Here is a 24,390-nt window from a genome sequence, read left to right as displayed (position 1 = left end):
ATGGCAATCAAATATGTATCAATGAATAAAAGAGACAGTGACAAGACGATCTGAAGTTTTTGTTTTTCAAGAATTCTTTCATTGCAAAATTTTTGCAAGTTTAGACGAGAAGCATGGGTCAAAATATCTAAGAATTTATACATTTTTGTCAGAAAATATTAGAATATGTCAGTAATGTGTGACGCGTTTTCATGACCACCGCTGTTCAGACTTGATCTCTGGAAGAATCAAAAGTGCTGTACAGTAGTTTGCTGCTGCTAATATTTACGCTTTTAAACTGCTACAAAAATGATATGCTAATGGATGTTGTAAAGGTTTATAAAATACGTTCACATAAACTGTGATGATCCTTTGGATTTACAAGCTGTTTAAAGATGGCAGCAATCCACTTTGCTAGCCATTAAGTCATCAGCCCAGAAGAATGTAAACAACTTTATTTTAAGATTTAAGGCCAGTTAAGAAGTGACCTACAATGGGAACATTTTATTTGGAACTGTTACACTTGAAAGTGTCCCAAAATGAATGCCATTTCTGAAACATTTTGGTGTCTAGATAAAGAATCAGGTTTAAAACTCCATCTTGCATCAACAGCACATTCAAAGAAACACATATGACAAAAGTCTAAGGACTTTTAGACTACAGTGACCTGGATGACTGAGAACCTTCACAGACACATATGACAAAAGTTAAAACTGCTCATAGTGATAATACTGAGGAGCTTACAAAGTTGTTTCTCTTTCTTCACGGTCTATAGTCAGAAGACCTGTGTTTACAGAGCTGATAACCAGCATTGCTGCACAACTCGGTTTTTATTTCTGTAGCAACACCCGTGGGTGTGAGGAGAGCAGAGGCAAAAGTAACTAATGAAAACAAAGACTGGTAATAAACTAAAGGACAGCAGCATAAAAGTGAGAAAACCCTGATACCATAATAACAAACCCAAGCACCCTGCAGGGCTGGATCAAGGACAAAGAAAAGGAAAAGTACAGGAAAATAAAATGACTAAATCCGATTTTTGAAAACTGAAAAAATGCATTATTTTATATTTTTGTCCATGGTTAAGTGTTATAATATAGACCAACATTTCTGTAAGAGGCTAGGTATTACTCTTTATTCCTAAAGTTCTTAAAATTTTGATTAAGAAATAATTATTGACAATTTGCAAACGTCCACTTTGTTTCTTTGTTAATCATAAAAGGGTAAATGTTGGGTTAGCTGAGGTCTGCATGTTTTACCTGCCAGGTATCACTCGTACGGAGAGGGACAAAGGGACGCTGTACGAGCTGACCTTCAGAGGAGACTCAACTCATGAATTCAGGCGCCTGGTCCTCTTCCGTCCCTTCGGACCTCTGTTGAAGGTGAAAAGTGAGAAGATGGACACGGCGGACGTCCTGATTAACATCATTGTCCCACTGTCCAGGCGAACAGAGAAGTTCAGACATTTCATGCATAACTTCAGGTATGTAAAGTTGTCTTGACAAACTCTATTATCTGCAACAAACGTTATGAACCACTTATAACTCTTTTTATTGTGTAAAGTAGAAAAATGTGAGACATTAGAGGCAAATTATGCAAATATTCAACACGTTCTCACTCCCAGCGCGTCAAAAACAAACGCTTGGTCAGCCACCCTCCACGTCAGACCCCTGACGCCAAAAGTGCCCTTTTTCGTTACTTATGTGCGAAAAGGGGTTTTTCCCTTATTTGACTGCAGATCCCAATGCAGTGTAAAACTGAAGCGATGGGATGTCCACTACCGTTGCATCCCAATGCAGCGTTACACTGGCACCAAACAAGCTCATTGTACCTCACCTTAACCTTATCCTCTTATTTAACCTTATCCTCTTATTTAACCTTCCCCTCACCCCTATCCTAACCTTAACAATCTTGCTAGCGAACACGTTGGTGATGTGTCGATCGCTCTAAAAGCCGGCTCTATGAAGTGAACGGCGGGAGCCGCCTCGTGATTGGTCGAGTTTGGACCGAGCCAACGCGAGGGGGAGGTTTCAACTACCACGGTGGAGGTTAAAAGTAGAGGGTATGTGTAACCTCCCCCTCGCCAGATGGTATGTTCTAACGTTCCCCTTGGGCGGCAAATACGAAAATTCACAGTCAGACTCTGACTGTCAGAGTCAGAATGCAGGGGAAACAAACGCTTGATCGCAGTGAGAGTAACGTTTTAGGTAGCAAGAGGGTTAAGGTTAGGATGAGGGAGAGGGGAAGGTTATAAATAGTGAAACGTTAAGGTTTAGGTGCGGTTAAACGAGGTGGTTCAGTGCCGCATCGGTTAAATGAGGGTTAAGGTTAGGATGAGGGAGAGGGGAAGGTTATAAATAGTGAAACGTTAAGGTTTAGGTGCAGTTAAATGAGCTGGTTCGGTGCCGCATCAGCAGATATCTAATCACGTTAGTTTTACGCTGCATTGGGATCTGCAGCTACAAAAGGGGAAAACCCCTTTTCGCACATAAGTAATGAAAATGGGCACTTTTGGCGTCTGGGGTCTGACGTGGAGGGTGGCTGACCAAGCGTTTGTTTCCGACGCTTAGGGTGTGAGAATGTGTTGAAATATTTCATACCTGGCAAAGTATGGTTAACTTTTAAAACTGTATTTGTGGTTTTTAGTCCTTGATGGCAGAGTAATATTAATGGTTTTGCTCACAAAATGCAAGAATCCATCAAGACAAGTTCCATCATTATATATATTTTTTGTTCAATAAGACCACACGCATCCTAAATGTGCATTATGCACATTGTGCACAGCTAGCATTTTTAAATCACGCCTGAAAACTCACTACTTCAACCTAGCTTATACAACATAATTATGAACCTCACTGACATCTGCACTGTTTATAAACTGACTCCACAATTATCGACTTCTGTATTATTGAGGTTCTTTGTAAAATGTTTTTTTTCCTATTTTTACTTCACCCTGTGTCTTATTGATTTTTAGCTGTTATTTTTGGGAATTTTGTTGTATTTCCTTTTTATCTTTTATCTGTGTTCGACATGTTTATATAACGCCTGTTTAATTAACCAACATTTTTAGTGTACAGCGCCTTGTTTGGTTGTAATGCCTTGTGAATGCGCTTTATAAATAAAATTGGATTGGATTGGATTGGATTATGTTTATACATGCAAGACAAAGTCATGAAAGACTTCTTTTAATCCACAAATTGGTTAAAAGGTCCAAATCTCAGTCAGTGCAACTGTGCAAGCCAACGTTTGTATAGAAACATGTTTTATATCCCACAAACCATCACATCTTATCAGCTACCAGCCAAACAGGCTTGTTTCAGCTGTGCATTTTGCCACGATCAGTAGAGAAAACGTCCTCTTTAATGTGATTTATCGCGCCGCCACTGCTGCTTATCACAGCTCTTTTTACATGCTTAGTGGACTTGTTGCAGCACATTAAAATGCCCCCCTCTGGGCAGTCCTGCAGTGGTTGATATACAGCTGGGCTCAAATGTACTTACTTGAAAGACTTGGGGAGATGCTGAGTAAACATTTTCCTCCTGCCAACTTTAAAGGGGCAGTAGGAGAGTTATTCTGGGCGTTTAAGGGGGAGTTAGTATAATGAATCATTTTTATTAGGATACTTAAATATTTGGAATAAAATAGAGTAGACAAGCCCTGTAAATTTAGTGAATTTTTAGTAGAACATTTTTACTCTTTTTTTAAGGATTAATTGATTTTTTAAATCTATTAAGTAATTATTCCATGTAGATTTTATATAAGTGTTGGAATATATATATATATATATATATATATATATATATATATTCTATAAACAGCTACTTTTAAAAGAATTTGCAGTTTTGACAGACTTATTTTGACAAAGCAGTTGAGCCACAGAAGAAAGCCCTTTTAGAAGACACACCACGCTGGCAAATCAGCGTATTACTGCCACCATGGTGTGTCTTATGAACGTGCTGTGGCAGCACTGTGTTGCTGAAATTTAGCGGCATTCGTTGTGGGAGCTGGGTAGTAATATTGCTGCAACGCTGGACTTGTGAATGCATACTATGCCTTGGCCCAACAGAGGGAGGTGTCATGATCATGTCATGTGGGGAGTTACTGCTGAACTCCGGCTGGCTACATTATTAAAAATGAAAGTAAACTTGGGCTGTACGTTTTGCTTTAACAAAACCAGCTGAGACGATAAACGGGAGCGATGCAGAGCTCCACGAGCTTCTCTCTGACTGGAGCTAAGCTCATCAGAGATGGCACAGAGAATGTGGCAAAGCCTGATTATCCAATGGGCCTTACGGGCACAGGCCCAGAGGCCCACACCCACTAGAGGCCCATGTGAGCAGCCCAAGGAAAGGCAATAAAAGAGGTCTAACAGGAAACATCAGAGACATTCATCATACAGTAACTGACTCAGCTATCAAGCACAACTCACACACCACTGAGATGATCAATTGAAATACTTCATTTCAGATGTGGAGTTAATCTACCCTTTTTTCCAAGTCTGTGCGCCTCTCTCGCGCTTGCTTCAGCATCTTCTCAAGTTTGGAGAGTGCTGATTATTCATGCGCTCCAGATGCTTCTTGCTGATCTGCGCACAGCCACAGTAACGTTCTCAAAGTGGCGCCAACCAAAGAAAATAACTAACAAGCGATTATTCATTTCTGCATATGTTCAAGTACTTGCAGTCTTTTATTCGTGTCTGACGTGTTTCGCCTCAGTGGAGCTCCTAATCGTACTCCGGTGATTACACCTCTCTGCCGTGACTTCGGCATTTTGCTATTTATGATTTGCAGTCGGTAGATCACGTTGGGTACTTTGTGTGGGGGACAGACACCTTTACGAGTGGCTTGTTAAAAAGTCCTAATGAGTGTGGCTTCAATAGCAATAAAAAGCAAGTTACGTTCAAGAAAAACGGAAGTCCGCAGCAGCGCAGAGACCCCCTTGAATGCCTCTCTTTATACCCCCTTTATGCCACCGTAAGAAGGACACGATTACGCCACATTACCACCACGGTCTGACCACTTATGAATGACAAAAGACTCCCTGATGCCGCCTCAACACTGCGGCACTAAAAGAGGCTTTGGAGGTCACTAAATGTCTTTGTTTTCTGAAGAAAAACATATTTTTATGCAATTTTACAAAAAGTTTTTTTCTATTTTACACACAAGTACATTCAGTAAATTGATTTTTAAAGAAATATTAACATTGTTGCATAGAGGCCTTTTATCATGGCCACTGGAGGTGGTAAAATAGGGAAAAAAGTGGAAAGGACCTTAATGAAGGAAGACAATAGCAAAGACTTAAACCATGAAAAGCACTTGACGGAACCGGTTTCATGTCTACATGGTGGTGATAAATGACATGCACTTGTATAGCACCTCCCTGAGTCGGAGGACTCCAAAGTGCTTTAAACTACAGTGAATCATTCAGACCATCTCAGACACATTCACACACGGATGGTGATGAGCTACATTGGAGCTACAGCTGCCCTAGGGAACACTTACAAAGGTGAAGCTGCCATACACAGTTACCACCTGCTCCACCACCAGATGTCATGCCCAAAGACCTAAAACACATCTCCAAATTGTGTCGGCCATATTGAAAGAATAATCAGTCCCATCTGGATCAGAACGCTGCTGCCGGAGCAGCTTGACCGTGTGGACGACTCCTTCTGTTTGTGTTGTGGGAGATGCTCCAGGAAGCATCATCTTGGAAAACCTGACTGTTTAAAAAAATACTAAGGTCTACTAGGCTGTGACTGACTAAAAATCTTTTTTGTTATCCAGACTCATTTCACACATTTTTCCATGGAAAACGCAGAAACACTGCCATGAGATCACCAAATTTAGATCAGCAGTATCTGACAACAATTTGTTCTGTTTTTATTACCACAGGGAGAGGCTCTGACCGTATCACACACACAACTCTATTGTTTGAAATAATGAAATAGTACAAGTGCTTCATCAGGTTCTCATGTGGGAACTCTGGTTCCTCGTCCATTTGACAAAATTCAAACTTTGATCAACTTAACAACATAGCGACTCTTTTGTCAACAAATCTTCCTCCATTAAACATCTTTTGTACGTTCATTTTGTGTATCTTTTCAACTTTCATTTCACTGTTCTTTTTAAACACAGAAAAGAAGTTATTCTTTACCTTTACGTTACCTTTACCTTTTGACATTAGTAAAAAAGGTATAGAACAACTTTTCTTTTCTGTGTTTAAAAAGAACCAAGAAATAAAAATCTTCCTCCAGCTGGTTAACTTTGTGTCCTCTCCAGTTTCCTGCCTCTCATCTAGTTGATTAAATTGACTTATCACAAATTTGATCATGAATTTATCTAAATTTTGAGAGAGATTGCTGAGATTGTTTCTTGTCCTTAGCCTATTTTAGAACAACAGTTTCCACGCTACAATCTTAAAACCTTCAAAACGGTTTGTGCAATCTTGGTTCTCTTCCTTCCTTCACTTCCTTTTCTCAGTTTTAAAGCACCTTCATCCCTAACATCCCATTCTTTGTGTGTGTGCAGGGAAGTGTCTGTGCGTCAGGATGGCCGGGTACATCTGACAGTGGTGTATTTTGGGAAGGAGCAGATGAGCGAGGTCCGCAGCATGTTGGAAAACACGTCAAGGTGGGTTTGACCTGCAGCCAACGTTGGTTTATGTACAGCTGCAGGATGTGACACAGCGAAAGACGTAAAGAAACTTTTTGGTTCTTTTACATTTATATTAGAATCACCTCCTGTTTTTATTCTGCAATCACCCTTTGTCACAACACACACGCACACACACACACCCTTTTGGCTCTGCATCCTGCCTCAGCCAGTCATCTATCCAATGAATAATGGAGCAGTGTGCAACCCATGCTGAACAGCTGAAGAGCTTCCAGCCAGCACTGATAAATTACACCAGGCCTACCATCATCCCTGACTCACCCAGGCCCCTTACTTGGACCTCGACACCCACACCACCACAGGAAATGACCGCCATGGACTGATCAGGAGTCAGGTCTGCCACGAATTGCACCAAAGGCTCTCTAAGGGGCTGCTATGGTGATGCATGTCAATTTGCCGGCCTAAATGGTAAATGGTAAATGGCCTGTATTTGATATAGCGCCTTCTAGAGTCCTGGAACCCCCCAAGGCGCTTTACAACACAATCAGTCATTCACCCATTCACACACACATTCACACACTGGTGGGGATGAGCTACAATGTAGCCACAGCTGCCCTGGGGCGCACTGACAGAGGCGAGGCTGCCGAGCACTGGCGCCACCGGTCCCTCCGACCACCACCAGCAGGCAACGTGGGTTAAGTGTCTTGCCCAAGGACACAACGACAGCGACAGACTGAGCGGGGCTCGAACCTGCAACCTTCCGATTACAGGGCGATCTCTTAACTCCTGTGCCACCGTCGCCCCTAGAAGGCCCGCATGGGGCCGTGAATCAGTCGGACCATCTCCAGTTTCACACAGTGTCTCTTTGTCTCCCTGCTGGAGGTTAAAAAAGGCAGCAATGCACATTTTGAGAGGATGGTGGATTTAAAAGCTGCAAATGTGGAAACTAGAACAAACGTGAAGTACTTTTACATGTCATGTTAAGAGATTCAAAAATCTATTTAAGATAGGAGAACTTTTGAAACTACTACTAATTCCCCAAATTCTAACACGGATCATTCTTCATCAAATCTCAATTGCAATTTGAATTCTGCCTTTGTTATAATCTAATTGTTTTGACCCGGCTCATTGGATTGCAACATAAGGAGTATTTTTATTTTACATATAAATATATAATACATATAAATCAGACTTTAAAAGGCCTCACCAAATGCCACACAACCAGGAGCTATCGAGGTGATCTCCCTGAAGCTGCACCAAGCATGCTTCTTCTTCTGCATCCAGGTGCAGCCACTTGGTGCAATCAAGGACTGCATACAGCCAGGTCAATTCCTCTAGGAACTCACTAGGACCACATCAAGCCCCTCCGGCCTGACCTTCAAACCTGCAAAAACAGAGGAGGGGTAGAAGGAAACATGCATACACACATACACACCATAGAAGTAGTATAACAAAAACAAAACTCTAAATAAAAGTGATGAGCCTGCCAAAATGAACAAAAAAGGAGAGACCAACTAGACCAGCCCTCGTAGGGCCGTATGATCTGGTGACCTCCCCCTGAGTGAACAGGAACCTAGACCTAACTGAAATAAAGCCACAAAACCAAGACTACCATTCCACCATAAAACAAATTCAAGACACAAACCAGCACAACAAACATAAAAGTAATGTGTACCGTAGACAAAATACAACAACCTCAAACAAAGAAAACCATCACAACAACGTTGCTACATAAAAAGAATCTGGTAGCAACTGATGATTCAACTCAAAATGAAAGTGGCTACACCAAGTGGTTTCTCCTCCACAACAAGTTACTCGATGCTGCAGAAAACAACGAGCCACCACTACATCCTGATCACATCTAGGGGAGTTTTGCTCCACATCGAGTTACGGCTTTCACCCAGCCAGCAACATACAAGTGATCAGCCAAAATGGGGTAAAAGCACTCCTAACAAACCACAAAAGATGTCGTAACACTAACCAACAGTAAAAGGTCTAAACTCATTGGTTACAATTAGGACTGCACGATAGGGGAAAAAATTCACATTGTGATGTTTTTTCTTACTTTGAAATATGTATTGTCTTATCAAAAGCACAGTAATTGCTGTTGGTGTTGTACATACCGATGGCAGTAAATTAAATAATTCTGGGTCAAATCTGTGGTTTTTAGCAACATGGAAAAAATAATAATTGTTGACAGAATGCTGCTATCTTGAATAAAAAATAGTTCAACTAATACAAAGTTACTCCACAACAAATCTTTTGTCAACAATTCTACACAAAATACCCATAACTTCCTTCCAAATTTTTTCAGATGCATATCTTTCATACAAAGTTTTCTACATAAATTCTGTTAGTATGAGGAACCAGTATCCTTTTATTAGCTTCAAACCTTTACAGCATCAACCATGACGTGTGGCTTTTCTTCAAAATCATAGCTGATGCAATAGATGACTGGTTCCCTTCTCTTCTACAGGAAAAATCTTCAACTATTGGCTAATAGGACTAAAGGACCACCGCCTATTCTCTCATGTGTAGCTCAAACAGTATATTGCTGATTCAATCAAACAGATGGTGAAATTCAGAAAATGACGACATCTCACATGAGGGGTTGGGTTTTGTTATAAATCTCCAACCCCCTCTGGTCTGCTGCCACAAACTGACGCACGCAGTGCAACTCAACATAGAATGCAAGATCCATCCATTCTCTTCGGTCGGGTCGCGAGGGCAGTTGCCTAAGAGAGGTCCAGATGTCTCTCTCTCCAGCCACTTTAGCCAGCTCCTCCAGGGGAATCCCAAGGCGTTCCATGGCCAGCTGAGAAGTATAGTCCCTCCCTATCTATAAGGGAGCGACGCCCTGCGGAAAAATTACATTTTGGCCACATAGCAGTAGCCGTGATCTAATGTTTTGGGTCACTACCCAAAGCTCGTGACTATAGGTAAATGGCCTGTATTTGTGTAGCACCTTCTTAGGGTTCTACAGCCCCCCAAGGCATTTCACAACACAATCAGTCATTCACCCAATCACACACTGGTGTAGCCACACCTGCCCTGGGGCGCACTGACAGAGGCGAGGCCTACTGAACACTGGCATCAGTTCTTCTGATCACCAACAGCAGGCAAGGCAGGTTAAGTGTCTTGCCCAAGGACACCACAGCAACATTCTCTGGTCTGAGCCGGGATCAAACCTGCAACCTTCATTACTGAAGTCAACTCATTCTACCTCCTGATCTGCTGTTCATTATCGAGAGTTTTGCCTCCCGGTTCAGTTCTCTTCACCGCAGCAGACCGGTGCAGCGCCTACATCACTGCAGACCCAGCACCAATCCGCCCATCAATCTCCTGATCTATCTTTCCCTCGCTCGTGAGCAAGACTCCGAGATACTTGTGGCAGAACCTCGTTCCTGACCTGGAGAAGGCATTCAACCCTTTTCTGATTCAAGACCATGGTCCCATGTTTAGATGTGCTGATTCTCAAAAGCATGACAGAAATATTAATGTTGCTGCAAGTGACTCATTAGTCACCCTGTTAACCACACACTAGTGAGACACAGGGACAAATCTGCAGGTGCACAGGCTTATTGTCAGTAAAAACTGGGCCTAAAAAAACTATTAGTTGTGCCTAAACATACTCTTAGACTCAAGCAGCTCAAGAGTTTTTGGGTCAAGCATTTAGAGGTTTGTGTCTGTTTAGTGTTTAGCATAAGAGATATAACAAACAAAAACTTCCAGGTACTAAAATAATGTGTTACAGAACTCTATGGACGTTTGGCTGTGTGCACTTTGCCCTATTCTGCTGTCTTCAGCAGTTGCCTCTCCACTTAACAATACATTTGTCTCATAGCTGCATATCTGTTCTCTGTAATCAACTCTGCACTCCATTTCTTTTACCTGGCTTTCAGTCGATGGCTGAAATAAATGGGACTCATTGGGGGAAGATAACTACCTGTGGTCTCATTATTGGGACTTCAGGCAGACGCACACATGCAGCACGATCACAGATCCAGTCACATGCAGCACACAGGCTCGGGGAATGAGGCGAGGACACGAACAAATGCTGTTTTAAAGATTTCAATCACAAGCTACAGATCTAATTACTTGATGAATCTGCTTGGCTGCTTTTTTAATTAACTGTTCTCCCCATTTCCTCATAAGAATGCAAATGCACACTTGAGTTTTTCCTCAAAATATTTTTGTTTTCATCCCTAACATCAGATTAGACTCATGTTCTACTTCTAAAACACAGTTTGGTTACTAATGTAGATGTAATGGAATTCTAAAGATCCTTATTTTATTTTCTGTAACGTTTCGTTAGTTTAAACATTTGAAAGGACCTTTTTCTATCTTTGTGCGTGCGTTTGGGTGAGTGAGACTGAGTAACTGGCTCACTCAAACTTACAGTTCAAAAGCAAGCCCACCTCCACCCGTCTTCATTCACAAACACCAGTTTCCTGTCAGCATCATTAGTGGCTCAGATCAGTCTTGTTTTGCAGAGATCTTCCAGCAAATTTAATTCACCTCCTCTAACTAGTTTGGTTTGCTCCTACTCAGAAATTACCTCCAGTCATAAAATCACACACACAGCCATAATCCCTGCTTTGAAGCAGCTCCAGAAAGCATTCACACACATTAGCAGCTTCCTGTGAAATGGCAAAAATATATAAATGATCTTAGATTGTTTTTGATTCTCTAGACTTCACCAGATTCACTAAAATGATAATAAATGTAAAATCAAACCACTTTTATTTAGTCACAAGGCATAAATGACTAATTATAGACAATAAAGGAAGTGATGCTCAGGAAAATGGGGCTTCAGTGTTTTTTATTGTCTTCCAGAGACGAGACTGTGTTTTAAAATAGATAAATGTAATGTTAACTAATTCACACTTCAAAGCTTCGAGGTTAGGGTCTCACGGGGGATCGGGGGGTATAGATTTCTGACTTTCCCCATCTTTTAAATTAGAAATTGGAGAAAAAAAAGACATGAAAATAAGGATGGATGGAGACTGTGTTTAAATGAGAGAGATGAGTATGAGGGATCAATTTGTGATTCAGTTGATAGTTACTGGACCGAGGGAAGAGCTGAGGGATGATGGGAAAACTGTGGGAAAGGAGGTGTACAGATAAGATATGAACGACATCTGAAGAAAAGCATTTGTTTCCAGGGAAGGAACAGGCCGATTAACGAGGATTGTGCACGAAACTGGAAAAAGATAAAAGGGGCAAGGAATGAGATCACTCTGTTGCTCCTGTTGTTTACAGATGGGTTAGTTCACCTATCCTTTGGAAGCTCAGAGGAAGAAGAAAACTTTAAGCAGGAGTTAACGGAGGAAAGATTACAAATGGATTAAATGACAAATTATTACTAAATTAGAAAGCAGCATTGTGCTCCATCATAAGGAAAACACGAGGTTTAGCTCGGATCCACTGTACAATTCATTCAGTCTTGCCTCGGGCTTTAGCCGGAGACAGCTCTACATTTTTCATAGCTCGCTCTTGGTTGTGTGTTTCACGTGTAGACTGCTGATTCTTGTTTAAAGTCCAGAGTTTTTTGTTTTTGTAGAACCGTCCAAAGGAAAAAACTCCAACCTCTGTTTCATGAACAGCAGACTGTAGCATCATTTCCAGTAAAAATCCATTGTTTTGAGATTTCAACAACTTTCTAGTTCATGTTCAAAATACGCAAATGAAGGAGGTTTACCTTTCTTTTTAGTTGGGAACCAAAACCTGAGCTGAAATCTAACAGTGAAAATGTTAAAATGATGCTGTTTACCAAGCACAGGTGTATTTTTACTATATTAAACTAACCCTTTACAATAGGAATTTTCTCAGTTCTGAAAAGTGTAAATGGCAGGAAGAAAAACGATTAATCCGTTACAGAGTATGCACTAAGCTGTTATTCCAATAATGACCACCAGGGATTTACAAGTATGTTTTTGTTTATTCATAAAGGAGATACTTTTATCTAAAGCCACGTTTTTAACCTGAACACGCATGTTTTTGGTCTTTGGGAGGAAACCAGGGTATGTGGAGGAGAAACCTGGAGAAAACCCACGCATGCTAACTCCTCACAGAAAAGCTACATAAAACCTGCCAAGTTCTTGATTTGAGGCATAAGTGCAAACATCATCTCCACCATGCAAAACGAGGGCAAAAATCATTCAGTTAAAATGCTTATGAGCCACAAAATATTAATATGCTTTTAATATGCAGAAATTAGTATTTGATGAAACAGTTTTTTGCTTTAGTGTTTACAAAAAGGGCCACAGATTGGCATATTAGTAGAAATCTCATGACCATATCATATCATAAATCACATAAATGGATATCAAAATTCCTCCATTATACACAGTTCATTTATATGTGCCAATTCAAAACACAAAGACACTTTACAAAGCAAACATCCTTTTTGAACTAAACAGTGCATTTAATTCTGTTCATTTAGCCAATTTGTTAAAAAAAATTCTATCTAGTAAAACCCAGCAAATTTCATCGAGTTGCTGACTTATGTCAGTGACTTTACAGCAATCCCCATACTAAGCATGCAGGTAGTGACAGTGGAGAGGAAAACTCCCCTTTAACTGGAAGTCACCTCCACTAGAACCTAGCTTTCAATTCAATTCAAGTTTATTTATATAGCGCCAAATCACGACAAGCGTCGTCACAAGACACTTCGCATAATAGATATTCCAATACAGGTCAATTCATTAAGCCAATCCGGAAAAAAGTTTCCTATATAAGGAATCCAGCAAATTGCATCGAGTCACTGACTAGTGTCAGTGACTTTACAGCAATCCTCATACTAAGCAAGCTTGCAGTGACAGTGGAGAGGAAAACTCCTTTTTAACAGGAAGAAACCGCCAGAGGATCCTGGCTCAGTATAAGCAGCCATCCTCCACGACTCACTGGGGATCGAGAAGGCAGAGCAGGGACACACACACACACACACACACACATTGATTGACATTAGATCATTTTCTAAAATGGTCCGACTAATGGCTTCTACGTTGTTGGCAAAAATTCAGCTGTGGCAGGTGTTGCAAAACTTCCCATGGCTGTTACAAAGAGGAGAATTCTGTCAGCATTTAAAAGTTATGCAGCTAGCAGGACTTTAAAGCAAACGTGGCTGTTTTGTATCTTACAGAATGTGATTAGACTAAATATCCTTCTGAATGGAACTCACAGTCTGAGCAGCAGTCAACAAGCATCCTATCTGCGGTCTGTCTTCTGACCTGACTCAACAGGATCAGAAGTACCGCTGAGACACACTGAGGTAGCTTTTCTCAGGCTGTTTTGCTTTGACATGATTTCAGCTATTTCCGCTGCCACACGGTACTGGCCATCACTCCTACAGGGAGATAGATGCATTATTTTGAGCCATATTGCGAGCTAATGTCTGTGGGTGAAAATGGAGAATAAGAGCAGGATATGAAGCCATTTAGGAATTAAGGATTCTGTTTTAAGCTGACATGTAAGAGCCGGTGTGCTCTAAACCAACACCCACACATATTCGTTTTTACTCCCACAAAGGGAAACTCAATGGAAGTCCTTGCCATTATCTACTTGTAACTCTAAAACCAACTTTTGACCCCCAAAAAGGTATTTTTTTTAAGTGTTGGGACTTCGCTTTTGTATCCATGGTGATGTGTTTTCTCCAAAAGTAGAGTTTCTAATTTTCAAGTGCCTTCCAAAACAAGCCCTCATACCCATCACTAATTATTAGAGCTGAGGAAAATAATCAAATAATCGATGCATTAGGATACGGCCATAAACGATTCAGCATCGTAGAAGAGTACACCATAATCGATTATAGTGGAATGTAGTTTTGTTTTTTTAACGGCTGCACCAGCGCAGCATCCAGATCTGTCCGAGTGAGTGTCGTCCACATATTTATAATCATTTGATGCTCTTGTGGGAGCAGATTTCCAGGGACGTTCAGCACACGAACCACAGTCAGTGTGAATAGCAGTCCAGTCCGAAGCTGTACAGAAACTGGACCACATCCATACTGCACTCTGTGTGAATGAGGGTAAGCTGCAGAGATAACTCCCCCACTTGTCCAAATGCAGTCGGGAGCCAGGCAAATCCAACATGAGGGCCTCAAATGGCCTCCAGGCAGTACTATGGTCTGGTTTATAATAAATATTTTATACTTGTTCCAATTCAACAAAGGGCCTGTTTCCAGTATTAAAAAATATATTTTATATAGGCTCCATAGAGCACATGCACACAATGCTGAGGGGCAAAAAGAACCTCTGCAGCCGCTATCCAGACCAGTATCGCTGCAAATTAAGATTTAGATATTACTACTTTAGATCATCTAACACATCTTTGTGCAGATGGTCAAAAAATATACATCTCAAAGCTAACCGTGTTTAGCGCAAGGCTTCTAGATCTGTGTGAAATAGCTAATGAGCTGTGGGATGACAGTACTCAGAAGTACCTGCTGGTTCAGTACGGGGATATACTAACACACCTGGACTTAACACCGCTGAAGCAACGAAGGTGTAACTGGATCTCTTCTGTGTTTCATGGGTTAATGCTGAAGGATTGACATGATACAGTTCATCTTTGGAAATTAACAAACTCTGTAAGCAGAAACACGAAATAAACGGAATTAGAGACTTCTCGCTACAAGCTTTTTTAGAATAATTTAACATTGTTAAAGGACAAATTCACTTATCATTTTTGAAATATGGTCAGTCAATCTGAGTTTTTGCATGCAGACTAAAAGTGGAAATTGTCTTCTCCCCCTATTTCCTGCATTAGCAACCAATAGAAAATAAACTGAGAAATACTGGGATTAGAAAAGCCGTCAGATTTGTGTCACACTGAAAATGAGCATTTATCAATTCACCAATGTTGGCTTGCGATGGGGAAAGCTTTGTTGATTTAGCGTCCATGAAAGAGGAGAATGTGGCTCGGCTAGTAAAAGCTAACAGTTAACATTAGCAACTCCACAACACAGCAGAACTCCTTTGGGTGTGTATTATTTGTGAAGATGAAACATCAACAATGTAAATCAAACAGAGTAATTGGTAGAGTTGCACTTCTCTTAGCCAGTCAGTGGAGACATGTCCAAATATCAGGAAATAAGACTCCAAAACCTGCCTTCTTCAGCTCACCTCTGATTCTGCTCATTTATTTTTCCTGAAACAGGAGTGCAAGAGCTTTTTTGCCACAGAGGTCGCCTCACAAGGCATTCATTTATATTACAGACCACTGCAAATGTGCTGAAAAAACTAGTACACCTGGTCTTTAATTTCAGTCGAACTAGAGTGTGTTTTGTGTTGGAAAAAGACTTGAACATATAAATGATTAATTATTGTTAATGCAAAAGAATGCTGATGTGTAAGAGAAAGCAAAAAACTAAATAAATAATAAAAAACCACATTAACATTTTAATTTATAACCAACTGAGCTCATTTAGATCCTTTTCTAAAATTGTCTGCCTAATGGCTTCTACGTCTTTGGCAAAAATTCAGCTGTGGCAGGTGTTGCAAAACTTCCCATGGCTGTTACAAAGAGGAAAATTCTGTCAGCATTTAAAAATTATGCAGCTAGCAGGACTTTAAAGCAAACATGGCTGTTTTGTATCTTACAGAATGTGATTAGACTAAATATCCTTCTGAATGGAACTCACAGTCTGAGCAGCAGTCAACAAGCATCCTATCTGCGGTCTGTCTTCTGTCCTGACTCAACAGGATCAGAAGTACTGCTGAGACACACTGAGGTAGCTTTTCTCAGGCTTTTTTGCTTTGACATGATTTCAGCTATTTCCGCTGCCACACGGTACTGGCCATCACTCCTACAGGGAGATAGATGCATTATTTTGAGGATATGAAGCCATTTAGGAATTAAGGATTCTGTTTTAAGCTGACATGTAAGAGCTGGTGTGCTCTAAATCCAACATCCACACATATTCGTTTTTACTCCCACAAAGGGAAACTCAATGGAAGTCCTTGCCATTATCTACTTGTAACTCTAAAACCAACTTTTGACCCCCAAAAAGGTATTTTTTTTAATTGTTGGGACTTCGCTTTTGTATCCAAGGTGATGTGTTTTCTCCAAAAGTAGAGTTTCTAATTTTCAAGAGCCTTCCAAAACAAGCCCTCATACCCATCACTAATTATTAGAGCTGAGGAAAATCATCAAATAATCGATGCATTAGGATACGGACATAAACGATTCTGCATCGTAGAAGAGTACACCATAATCGATTATAGTGGAATGTAGTTTTGTTTTTTTAACGGCTGCACCAGCGCAGCATCCAGATCTGTCCGAGTGAGTGTCGTCCACATATTTATAATCATTTGATGCTCTTGTGGGAGCAGATTTCCAGGGACGTTCAGCACACGAACCACAGTCAGTGTGAATAGCAGTCCAGTCCGAAGCTGTACAGAAACTGGACCACATCCATACTGCACTCTGTGTGAATGAGGGTAAGCTGCAGAGATAACTCCCCCACTTGTCCAAATGCAGTCGGGAGCCAGGCAAATCCAACATGAGGGCCTCAAATGGCCTCCAGGCAGTACTATGGACAAGTCTGGTTTATAATAAATATTTTATACTTGTTCCAATTCAACAAAGGGCCTGTTTCCAGTATTAAAAAATATATTTTATATAGGCTCCATAGAGCACATGCACACAATGCTGAGGGGCAAAAAGAACCTCTGCAGCCGCTATCCAGACCAGTATCGCTGCAAATTAAGATTTAGATATTACTACTTTAGATCATCTAACACATCTTTGTGCAGATGGTCAAAAAATATACATCTCAAAGCTAACCGTGTTTAGCGCAAGGCTTCTAGATCTGTGTGAAATAGCTAATGAGCTGTGGGATGACAGTACTCAGAAGTACCTGCTGGTTCAGTACGGGGATATACTAACACACCTGGACTTAACACCGCTGAAGCAACGAAGGTGTAACTGGATCTCTTCTGTGTTTCATGGGTTAATGCTGAAGGATTGACATGATACAGTTCATCTTTGGAAATTAACAAACTCTGTAAGCAGAAACACGAAATAAACGGAATTAGAGACTTCTCGCTACAAGCTTTTTTAGAATAATTTAACATTGTTAAAGGACAAATTCACTTATCATTTTTGAAATATGGTCAGTCAATCTGAGTTTTTGCATGCAGACTAAAAGTGGAAATTGTCTTCTCCCCCTATTTCCTGCATTAGCAACCAATAGAAAATAAACTGAGAAATACTGGGATTAGAAAAGCCGTCAGATTTGTGTCACACTGAAAATGAGCATTTATCAATTCACCAATGTTGGCTTGCGATGGGGAAAGCTTTGTTGATTTAGCGTCCATGAAAGAGGAGAATGTGGCTCGGCTAGTAAAAGCTAACAGTTAACATTAGCAACTCCACAACACAGCAGAACTCCTTTGGGTGTGTATTATTTGTGAAGATGAAACATCAACAATGTAAATCAAACAGAGTAATTGGTAGAGTTGCACTTCTCTTAGCCAGTCAGTGGAGACATGTCCAAATATCAGGAAATAAGACTCCAAAACCTGCCTTCTTCAGCTCACCTCTGATTCTGCTCATTTATTTTTCCTGAAACAGGAGTGCAAGAGCTTTTTTGCCACAGAGGTCGCCTCACAAGGCATTCATTTATATTACAGACCACTGCAAATGTGCTGGAAAAACTAGTGCACCTGGTCTTTAATTTTAGTCGAACTAGAGTGTGTTTTGTGTTGGAAAAAGACTTGAACATATAAATGATTAATTATTGTTAATGTAAAAGAATGCTGATGTGTAAGAGAAAGCAAAAAACTAAATAAATAATAAAAAACCACATTAACATTTTAATTTATAACCAACTGAGCTCATTTAGATCCTTTTCTAAAATTGTCTGCCTAATGGCTTCTACGTCTTTGGCAAAAATTCAGCTGTGGCAGGTGTTGCAAAACTTCCCATGGCTGTTACAAAGAGGAAAATTCTGTCAGCATTTAAAAATTATGCAGCTAGCAGGACTTTAAAGCAAACATGGCTGTTTTGTATCTTACAGAATGTGATTAGACTAAATATCCTTCTGAATGGAACTCACAGTCTGAGCAGCAGTCAACAAGCATCCTATCTGCGGTCTGTCTTCTGTCCTGACTCAACAGGATCAGAAGTACTGCTGAGACACACTGAGGTAGCTTTTCTCAGGCTTTTTTGCTTTGACATGATTTCAGCTATTTCCGCTGCCACACGGTACTGGCCATCACTCCTACAGGGAGATAGATGCATTATTTTGAGGATATGAAGCCATTTAGGAATTAAGGATTCTGTTTTAAGCTGACATGTAAGAGCTGGTGTGCTCTAAATCCAACATCCACACATATTCGTTTTTACTCCCACAAAGGGAAACTCAATGGAAGTCCTTGCCATTATCTACTTGTAACTCTAAAACCAACTTTTGACCCCCAAAAAGGTATTTTTTTTAATTGTTGGGACTTCGCTTTTGTATCCAAGGTGATGTGTTTTCTCCAAAAGTAGAGTTTCTAATTTTCAAGAGCCTTCCAAAACAAGCCCTCATACCCATCACTAATTATTAGAGCTGAGGAAAATCATCAAATAATCGATGCATTAGGATACGGACATAAACGATTCTGCATCGTAGAAGAGAACACCATAATCGATTATAGTGGAATGTAGTTTTGTTTTTTAACGGCGGCACCAGCGCAGCATCCAGATCTGTCAGAGTGAGTGTCCTCCACATTTACCAAGTATTGTTCCCCTTTAATGTGGTACTGCAGAGCTGAGCGCTGGAGTAGTAACCTGAGACCGAACCGGAGCCGAATCAGCCCGACCGGTTCTGTGGGATTTGGGTCGTGAATTATGTTAATTGAGCGGGTTGTCACGCGGCCTCCTCCACTCGCTCGATCAGAGAGAGAGAGAGACTGCTCACACAAGAGAGAGGATCGGAGGACACGCCTCCAAACACGCATTATTATTTTCATAACTTCATTATTGTTTCTCCTGGATGCGCTCAGTCAGACCGAGTGCTGTGATGTCGGGAGATCCGGTCTTGGGGAGGGAGCGGGGTCAGTGACGGTGGCTGCAGCGCGATCGTCTGTCTCTTTTATTTAGGGACACAGAGAAGTAAAAAGGAGAGAGAAATAGAAGAAGGAAGTTCTTGTTCCACTTTATGCTTTTGTTTCATGATGATAAACTGATGTTAAATTCAGCTTAAAGAGAAACTGGGAGGAAGCTTTGGATCATTTTAGGTTACAGGAGATCTTGTTTCCTATCTGCTCCTCCAGAGACCGCATGGACATGAGGGTCACATGGTGAGGGTCCCACAGGACAGGTTAGTAGAACGGTTTGTAGTTAGCTGGTTAGTGAAAGAGATCCATCAGCTGGGTCATTTAATCCTAATCCAGCCCACAGCCTTCTGCTGGTGTTATCAGCAAGAATAAAACACACATCTTAAATATTATTGGAAGTGTAGAATTTGTTTTATGTTTTATTATATCTGCATCAAACAGAACTTGATTCATTCTCCAACATTTCAGAAATGAACCACTGGGTTCAAATAAGATAACAAACTAACTCAAACATTTCATTTGGTGTTATTTCTGACACCCTTGAACTGTGGCATAAATATTTGACTCTAGAGCTGCTCAGAGACATTAAACACTCCTATATGAACCCATTATGGATTTTATTATTACATTATGTGTCCTGTAGGTTTTCAGTATTTTTTCAGATTTGGTGAGTTTTTGTAAAGTGTGTTTTTCTCAGCCTGAGGCGTGGCTGTTGAATGAGGAAATAGATATTTTTACTTTGTTAAATCTTAAATGTTTAAAATGTTTTGTCCTAACCTGTTGTGAATGGAGAGCATTTCAGAGATGGCAGGTTGGGTCAATTACATTTTTGATAAAAAAATAAAATAAAATAAATAAATAAGCAATATCTGACATCTTCTATTTATCAATGAAAACAAATCAATATGAAATAATCGTGATACATCGGGATATCGAATTGATTTGAATCGTTGACCCAATAACCATAATTGAATCAAATCGGGAGACAAGTGAAGATTCACACCTCTACTAATTATGTCTGAGAAATTGTAACTTGGCTCTTTAGAGACAAGTAACTTTCACCACATAATGATGCAGATTAGATGACTATCAGTATATTTGTGTAATTATTCAAATGGAAAGGTAACTGTCTGAATGTAAAGTCTGATCACTACAAACTGGGCCTATGTGTTGCCCCTTAACCCTCCCACTGTCCTAATGGGTGACCCCACGAGGAAAGTTGACCTTTGAGCAGGGTTGATGGTTTATCCCTTGGGTCCATGTGGCAGGGGTGAGGAGTGAGCACCACCTTACCCCTGCCACATGGACCTTAAGGGATAAACCATCAACCCTGCTCAATGGTCAACTTTTCCTGTGAGGTCACCCATTAGGACAGTGGGAGGGCTAGATGTGTTAGTAAGCAGACATGCAGCAGCGTTTTTAACCAAATGCAACCCAGTAAGATTGTTTTGTGGTAAACCGGTATATAAGCAGAAACTGAAGGAACCATGGCTTTTCTAGGTTACAACAGCTTAGAAATGGTTTTACTTTAGCCAAAGGCTGGAGTTGGAAGAAACTTGTCTTGACAGCCAAATCAATCTGCTTGTCGGATTTCATGCCACTATCAAATATGACAACCAAATTTGTCACTTGATTTTTAAAACTTGGGTCTAAAAATCCAAAATCTGACATTGTGACATTTTTAGAAAAAAAATACACCTGGTTTTGTCATTATTGAGGTGCAATAAATGGTCTGATCACCACAGCTGGATGTCATCTAGACAGTTTAACAGAGATGATATTGTCTTACCAGCACTGGACTTTACTGACAAATAGGGAGTCATCAATGTAATAATGGAAAGATAGTTTGTCTTTTGATGAATGTACCCAGTGACATGAAAAGCCAGTTCACCATAGTGTACGGCAACAGTAAGTTACAGTAATTTTTATTTTTATTTTTCCCCGTGTCCTGTCTGGCTGTGAAGCAAACAGAATAAATGTCTGAATGCTGGTGACAAACCTTACAGATTTACACTCAGGTGGAGCATCAAAGCTTCTGCTTTAATGTCATGCCTGCTACTTAAAACTTCATTGCTATTGTTTTTTGGATGTTTCTTAATTGTGACCAGACATGGAGACAGAGGTGAAAGAGAAAGGAGGGGGGGGGGGGTCCACAAAAATATACAATCAATGATCAACTAAAGTCTGCTTCTAGACCTGCAGAAAGAGAAAAACAAACAAAAGAAGGGGACACACAACAATACAACAAGAGCAAGCTATCACTGCGTGAACCTGATGATGAAATATAAAATCAACATTGTTTTACTGAACAATCACACAATAATAAATCACAGTGCATTAAGTGCCAACCACAGCCTTGAGACATGTGTTGAAAATGCCCAACTCCATACTTATGAGAGCACCATGTGAGCACCTGTGTGTGTACACGCGCTTGTATATGTAAGGTTTCTCTATAAGAGCGTCTAATAGAGAGTGTGAGAGGCCACAGATCTGCCCCCAAAGATGCGTAGAAGACAGAGGGAGCTCCAAGTTACAGTAGTTTTGAACAGACAGCAAAACTGGCGACTGGGTTTGTTTTTCTACCTCTACTAGTTCAAACCCAGTTCACTTGTGGGAAGATTTAGCGCACGTAGGTGGTGCTCATTAGAGCAATATTTACAAAAGTTGTATTCGCTTGCTTACAAACATTATTGCACATTCACCTTGGTGCTGTTCACCGATGTAAACAAGTTGCTGACTTAAAAAAGTTTGGATCCCTACCAATTATTGTCGCTGGTTGGGTCACCAGGTTCAGCTGCTAAACTTCTGAGTCTCCCTGGTAAGGTCTTTTCAGGGGTTCTGGAGAGGAGGATTCGGCAGATTATCAAACCTCGGATTGAGGAGGAAAAATTTGGTTTTCATCCTGGCCGTGGAACACTGGACATGCGTGGCATTAAGATGTGCGTGGCAGTGCGACCAACCAATCTACACGTGTTTTGCAGATTTGGACAAGGCATTTGACCGCGTCCCTCGGGGGCCCTTTTGGGGTACTTCAAGAGTATGGGGTACCAGGATGTGGTCTGTTAGGTCCCTATATGACCGGTGCCAGAGCTTGGTTTGCATTACTGGCAGTAAGTCAGGGTTGGCTTCCGGAAAGATTTGGACTTCGCCAAGGCTGCTCTTTGTCACGATTCTGTTCATAACTTTTATGGACAGGATTTTTGGGCGCAGCCAAGGTGTTGAGGGGATCTGTTTTGGTGGCCCAAGGATTGAGTCTCTGCTCTTTGCAGATGATATAGTCCTGCTGGCTTCATCAGACAGTGATCTCAGGCTTTTGCTAGAGCGGTTTGCAGCCGAGTGTGAAGCAACTGGGATGAGAATCAGCTCCTCTAAATCAGAGACCGTGGTCTTGAGTCTGAAGAGGGTAGAATGCCTTCTCTTGGTCAGTGATGAGGTCATGCCCCAAGTGGAGGAGTTTAGGTATCTCGGGTTCTTGTTCACAAGTGAGGGAAAGCTGGAGCACAAGATCGACAGGCGGGTTGGTGCTGCGTCTGCAGTAATGCGGGCGTTGTACCAACCTGCCGTGGTGAAGAGAGAGATGAGCCAGAAGGCAAAGCTCTCAATTTACTGGTCGATCTATGTTCCAGCCCTCACCGATGACGAGCTTTGGGCAGTGACCGAAAGAATGAAGATCGCAGATACAAGTGGCTGAAATTAGTTTTCTCAGTTCACAGGGTGTCTGTGCTCTCCCTTAGAGATAGGGTGAGAAGCTCAGTCATCCGGTAGGGGCTCGGAGTAGACCCGCTGCTCCTCCACATCGAGAGGAGCCAGTTGAGGTGGCTCAGGCATCTAGTTAGGATGACTCCCTGGTGAGGTAGTCCAGGCACATCTTCTTTGGTCTTCCAATAGGAAAAGAACTAAAAATGTCAAGTTTCATCATTTCTTCAGTTCACCATATATTTCTGAAAACTACGCAACACTAAATAAGTTGTTATCTTTATTTAAGGATGCTAATTCTTTTTGTGACTCTGGCTGTAATTTTCCTGCTGACAGAATGTGACAATAGCTCATTAAAGTTTGAATTATGGAAGAGAAAATTCCACGGAGGAAGTGACGTTTTGCCTGAATCAACCATAGAATGAGTGAGTGGTTTAGGCTCTTCTAACAGTTTGTGGCCTGTTGTTGGTCACAGACAGATGAGCTTCCTGCCACATTAAAGCTCAGACTCAATCAGCATGTGACTACAGCTGGTGTTATATTGAAGCAGTTTGAAACAAGCAGGGCCATTGTTCTGTCTCTGCCATCTGTGAACACTTTAGTGCCAACAGCTTGGTTCGCGTCTCCTCATTCCTGCAGACGGACCTGGACGCTGTTCTCAGGACAGATGGACACACACATTTTATGTTATGTCTAAATGTTTTATTATTTATGGGAGAGGGCCGAGCGGATCAAAGTGAGACAAAGGGTTTAACGCAGTAGCACAAGTGAATAAAGTCCCACATATATCAGAGCGCTGACAATATAAATCAAGCTGCCTTGGGTGAATTATATCCTCTGGTCATCCTTGTTTCCTCCTGCAGATTTGTGTTGTTTCTTCTTTCTATCGGCGCCCCCCTGGCTTGCTGTTCTCCTGTCAACATCACATAAATGAAGCAGGATGTTTTATCCTGCTTGTTCTGCTTCTAGCTGAGACATGTGAGACGGCTCGCCTCAGACGACCATCTGAAGTGAGCTGGTGTGTGTCTGTGTAGGCGCGCGTACTAGTAGGGATTACTGAC

The 24,390-nt window shown here is 41.1% G+C and overlaps 1 protein-coding gene across 1 annotated transcript in view; it reads left to right on the top strand.

The window, feature by feature from the left end:
* Positions 1-24,390, top strand: part of LOC107373900 (chondroitin sulfate N-acetylgalactosaminyltransferase 1) — a 74,229-nt gene that overhangs the window by 45,128 nt on the left and 4,711 nt on the right. Inside the window, 2 exon segments of the mRNA XM_054744447.2 lie at positions 1,243-1,459; positions 6,504-6,605. Coding sequence (XP_054600422.1) covers positions 1,243-1,459; positions 6,504-6,605 — 319 coding nt within the window.

Source organism: Nothobranchius furzeri, chromosome 6 (assembly GCF_043380555.1).
Source record: "Nothobranchius furzeri strain GRZ-AD chromosome 6, NfurGRZ-RIMD1, whole genome shotgun sequence".
Taxonomy (NCBI): domain Eukaryota; kingdom Metazoa; phylum Chordata; class Actinopteri; order Cyprinodontiformes; family Nothobranchiidae; genus Nothobranchius; species Nothobranchius furzeri.
Note: the sequence above shows the minus strand (reverse complement) of the source record. Positions and strands in the feature narration are given on the sequence as shown.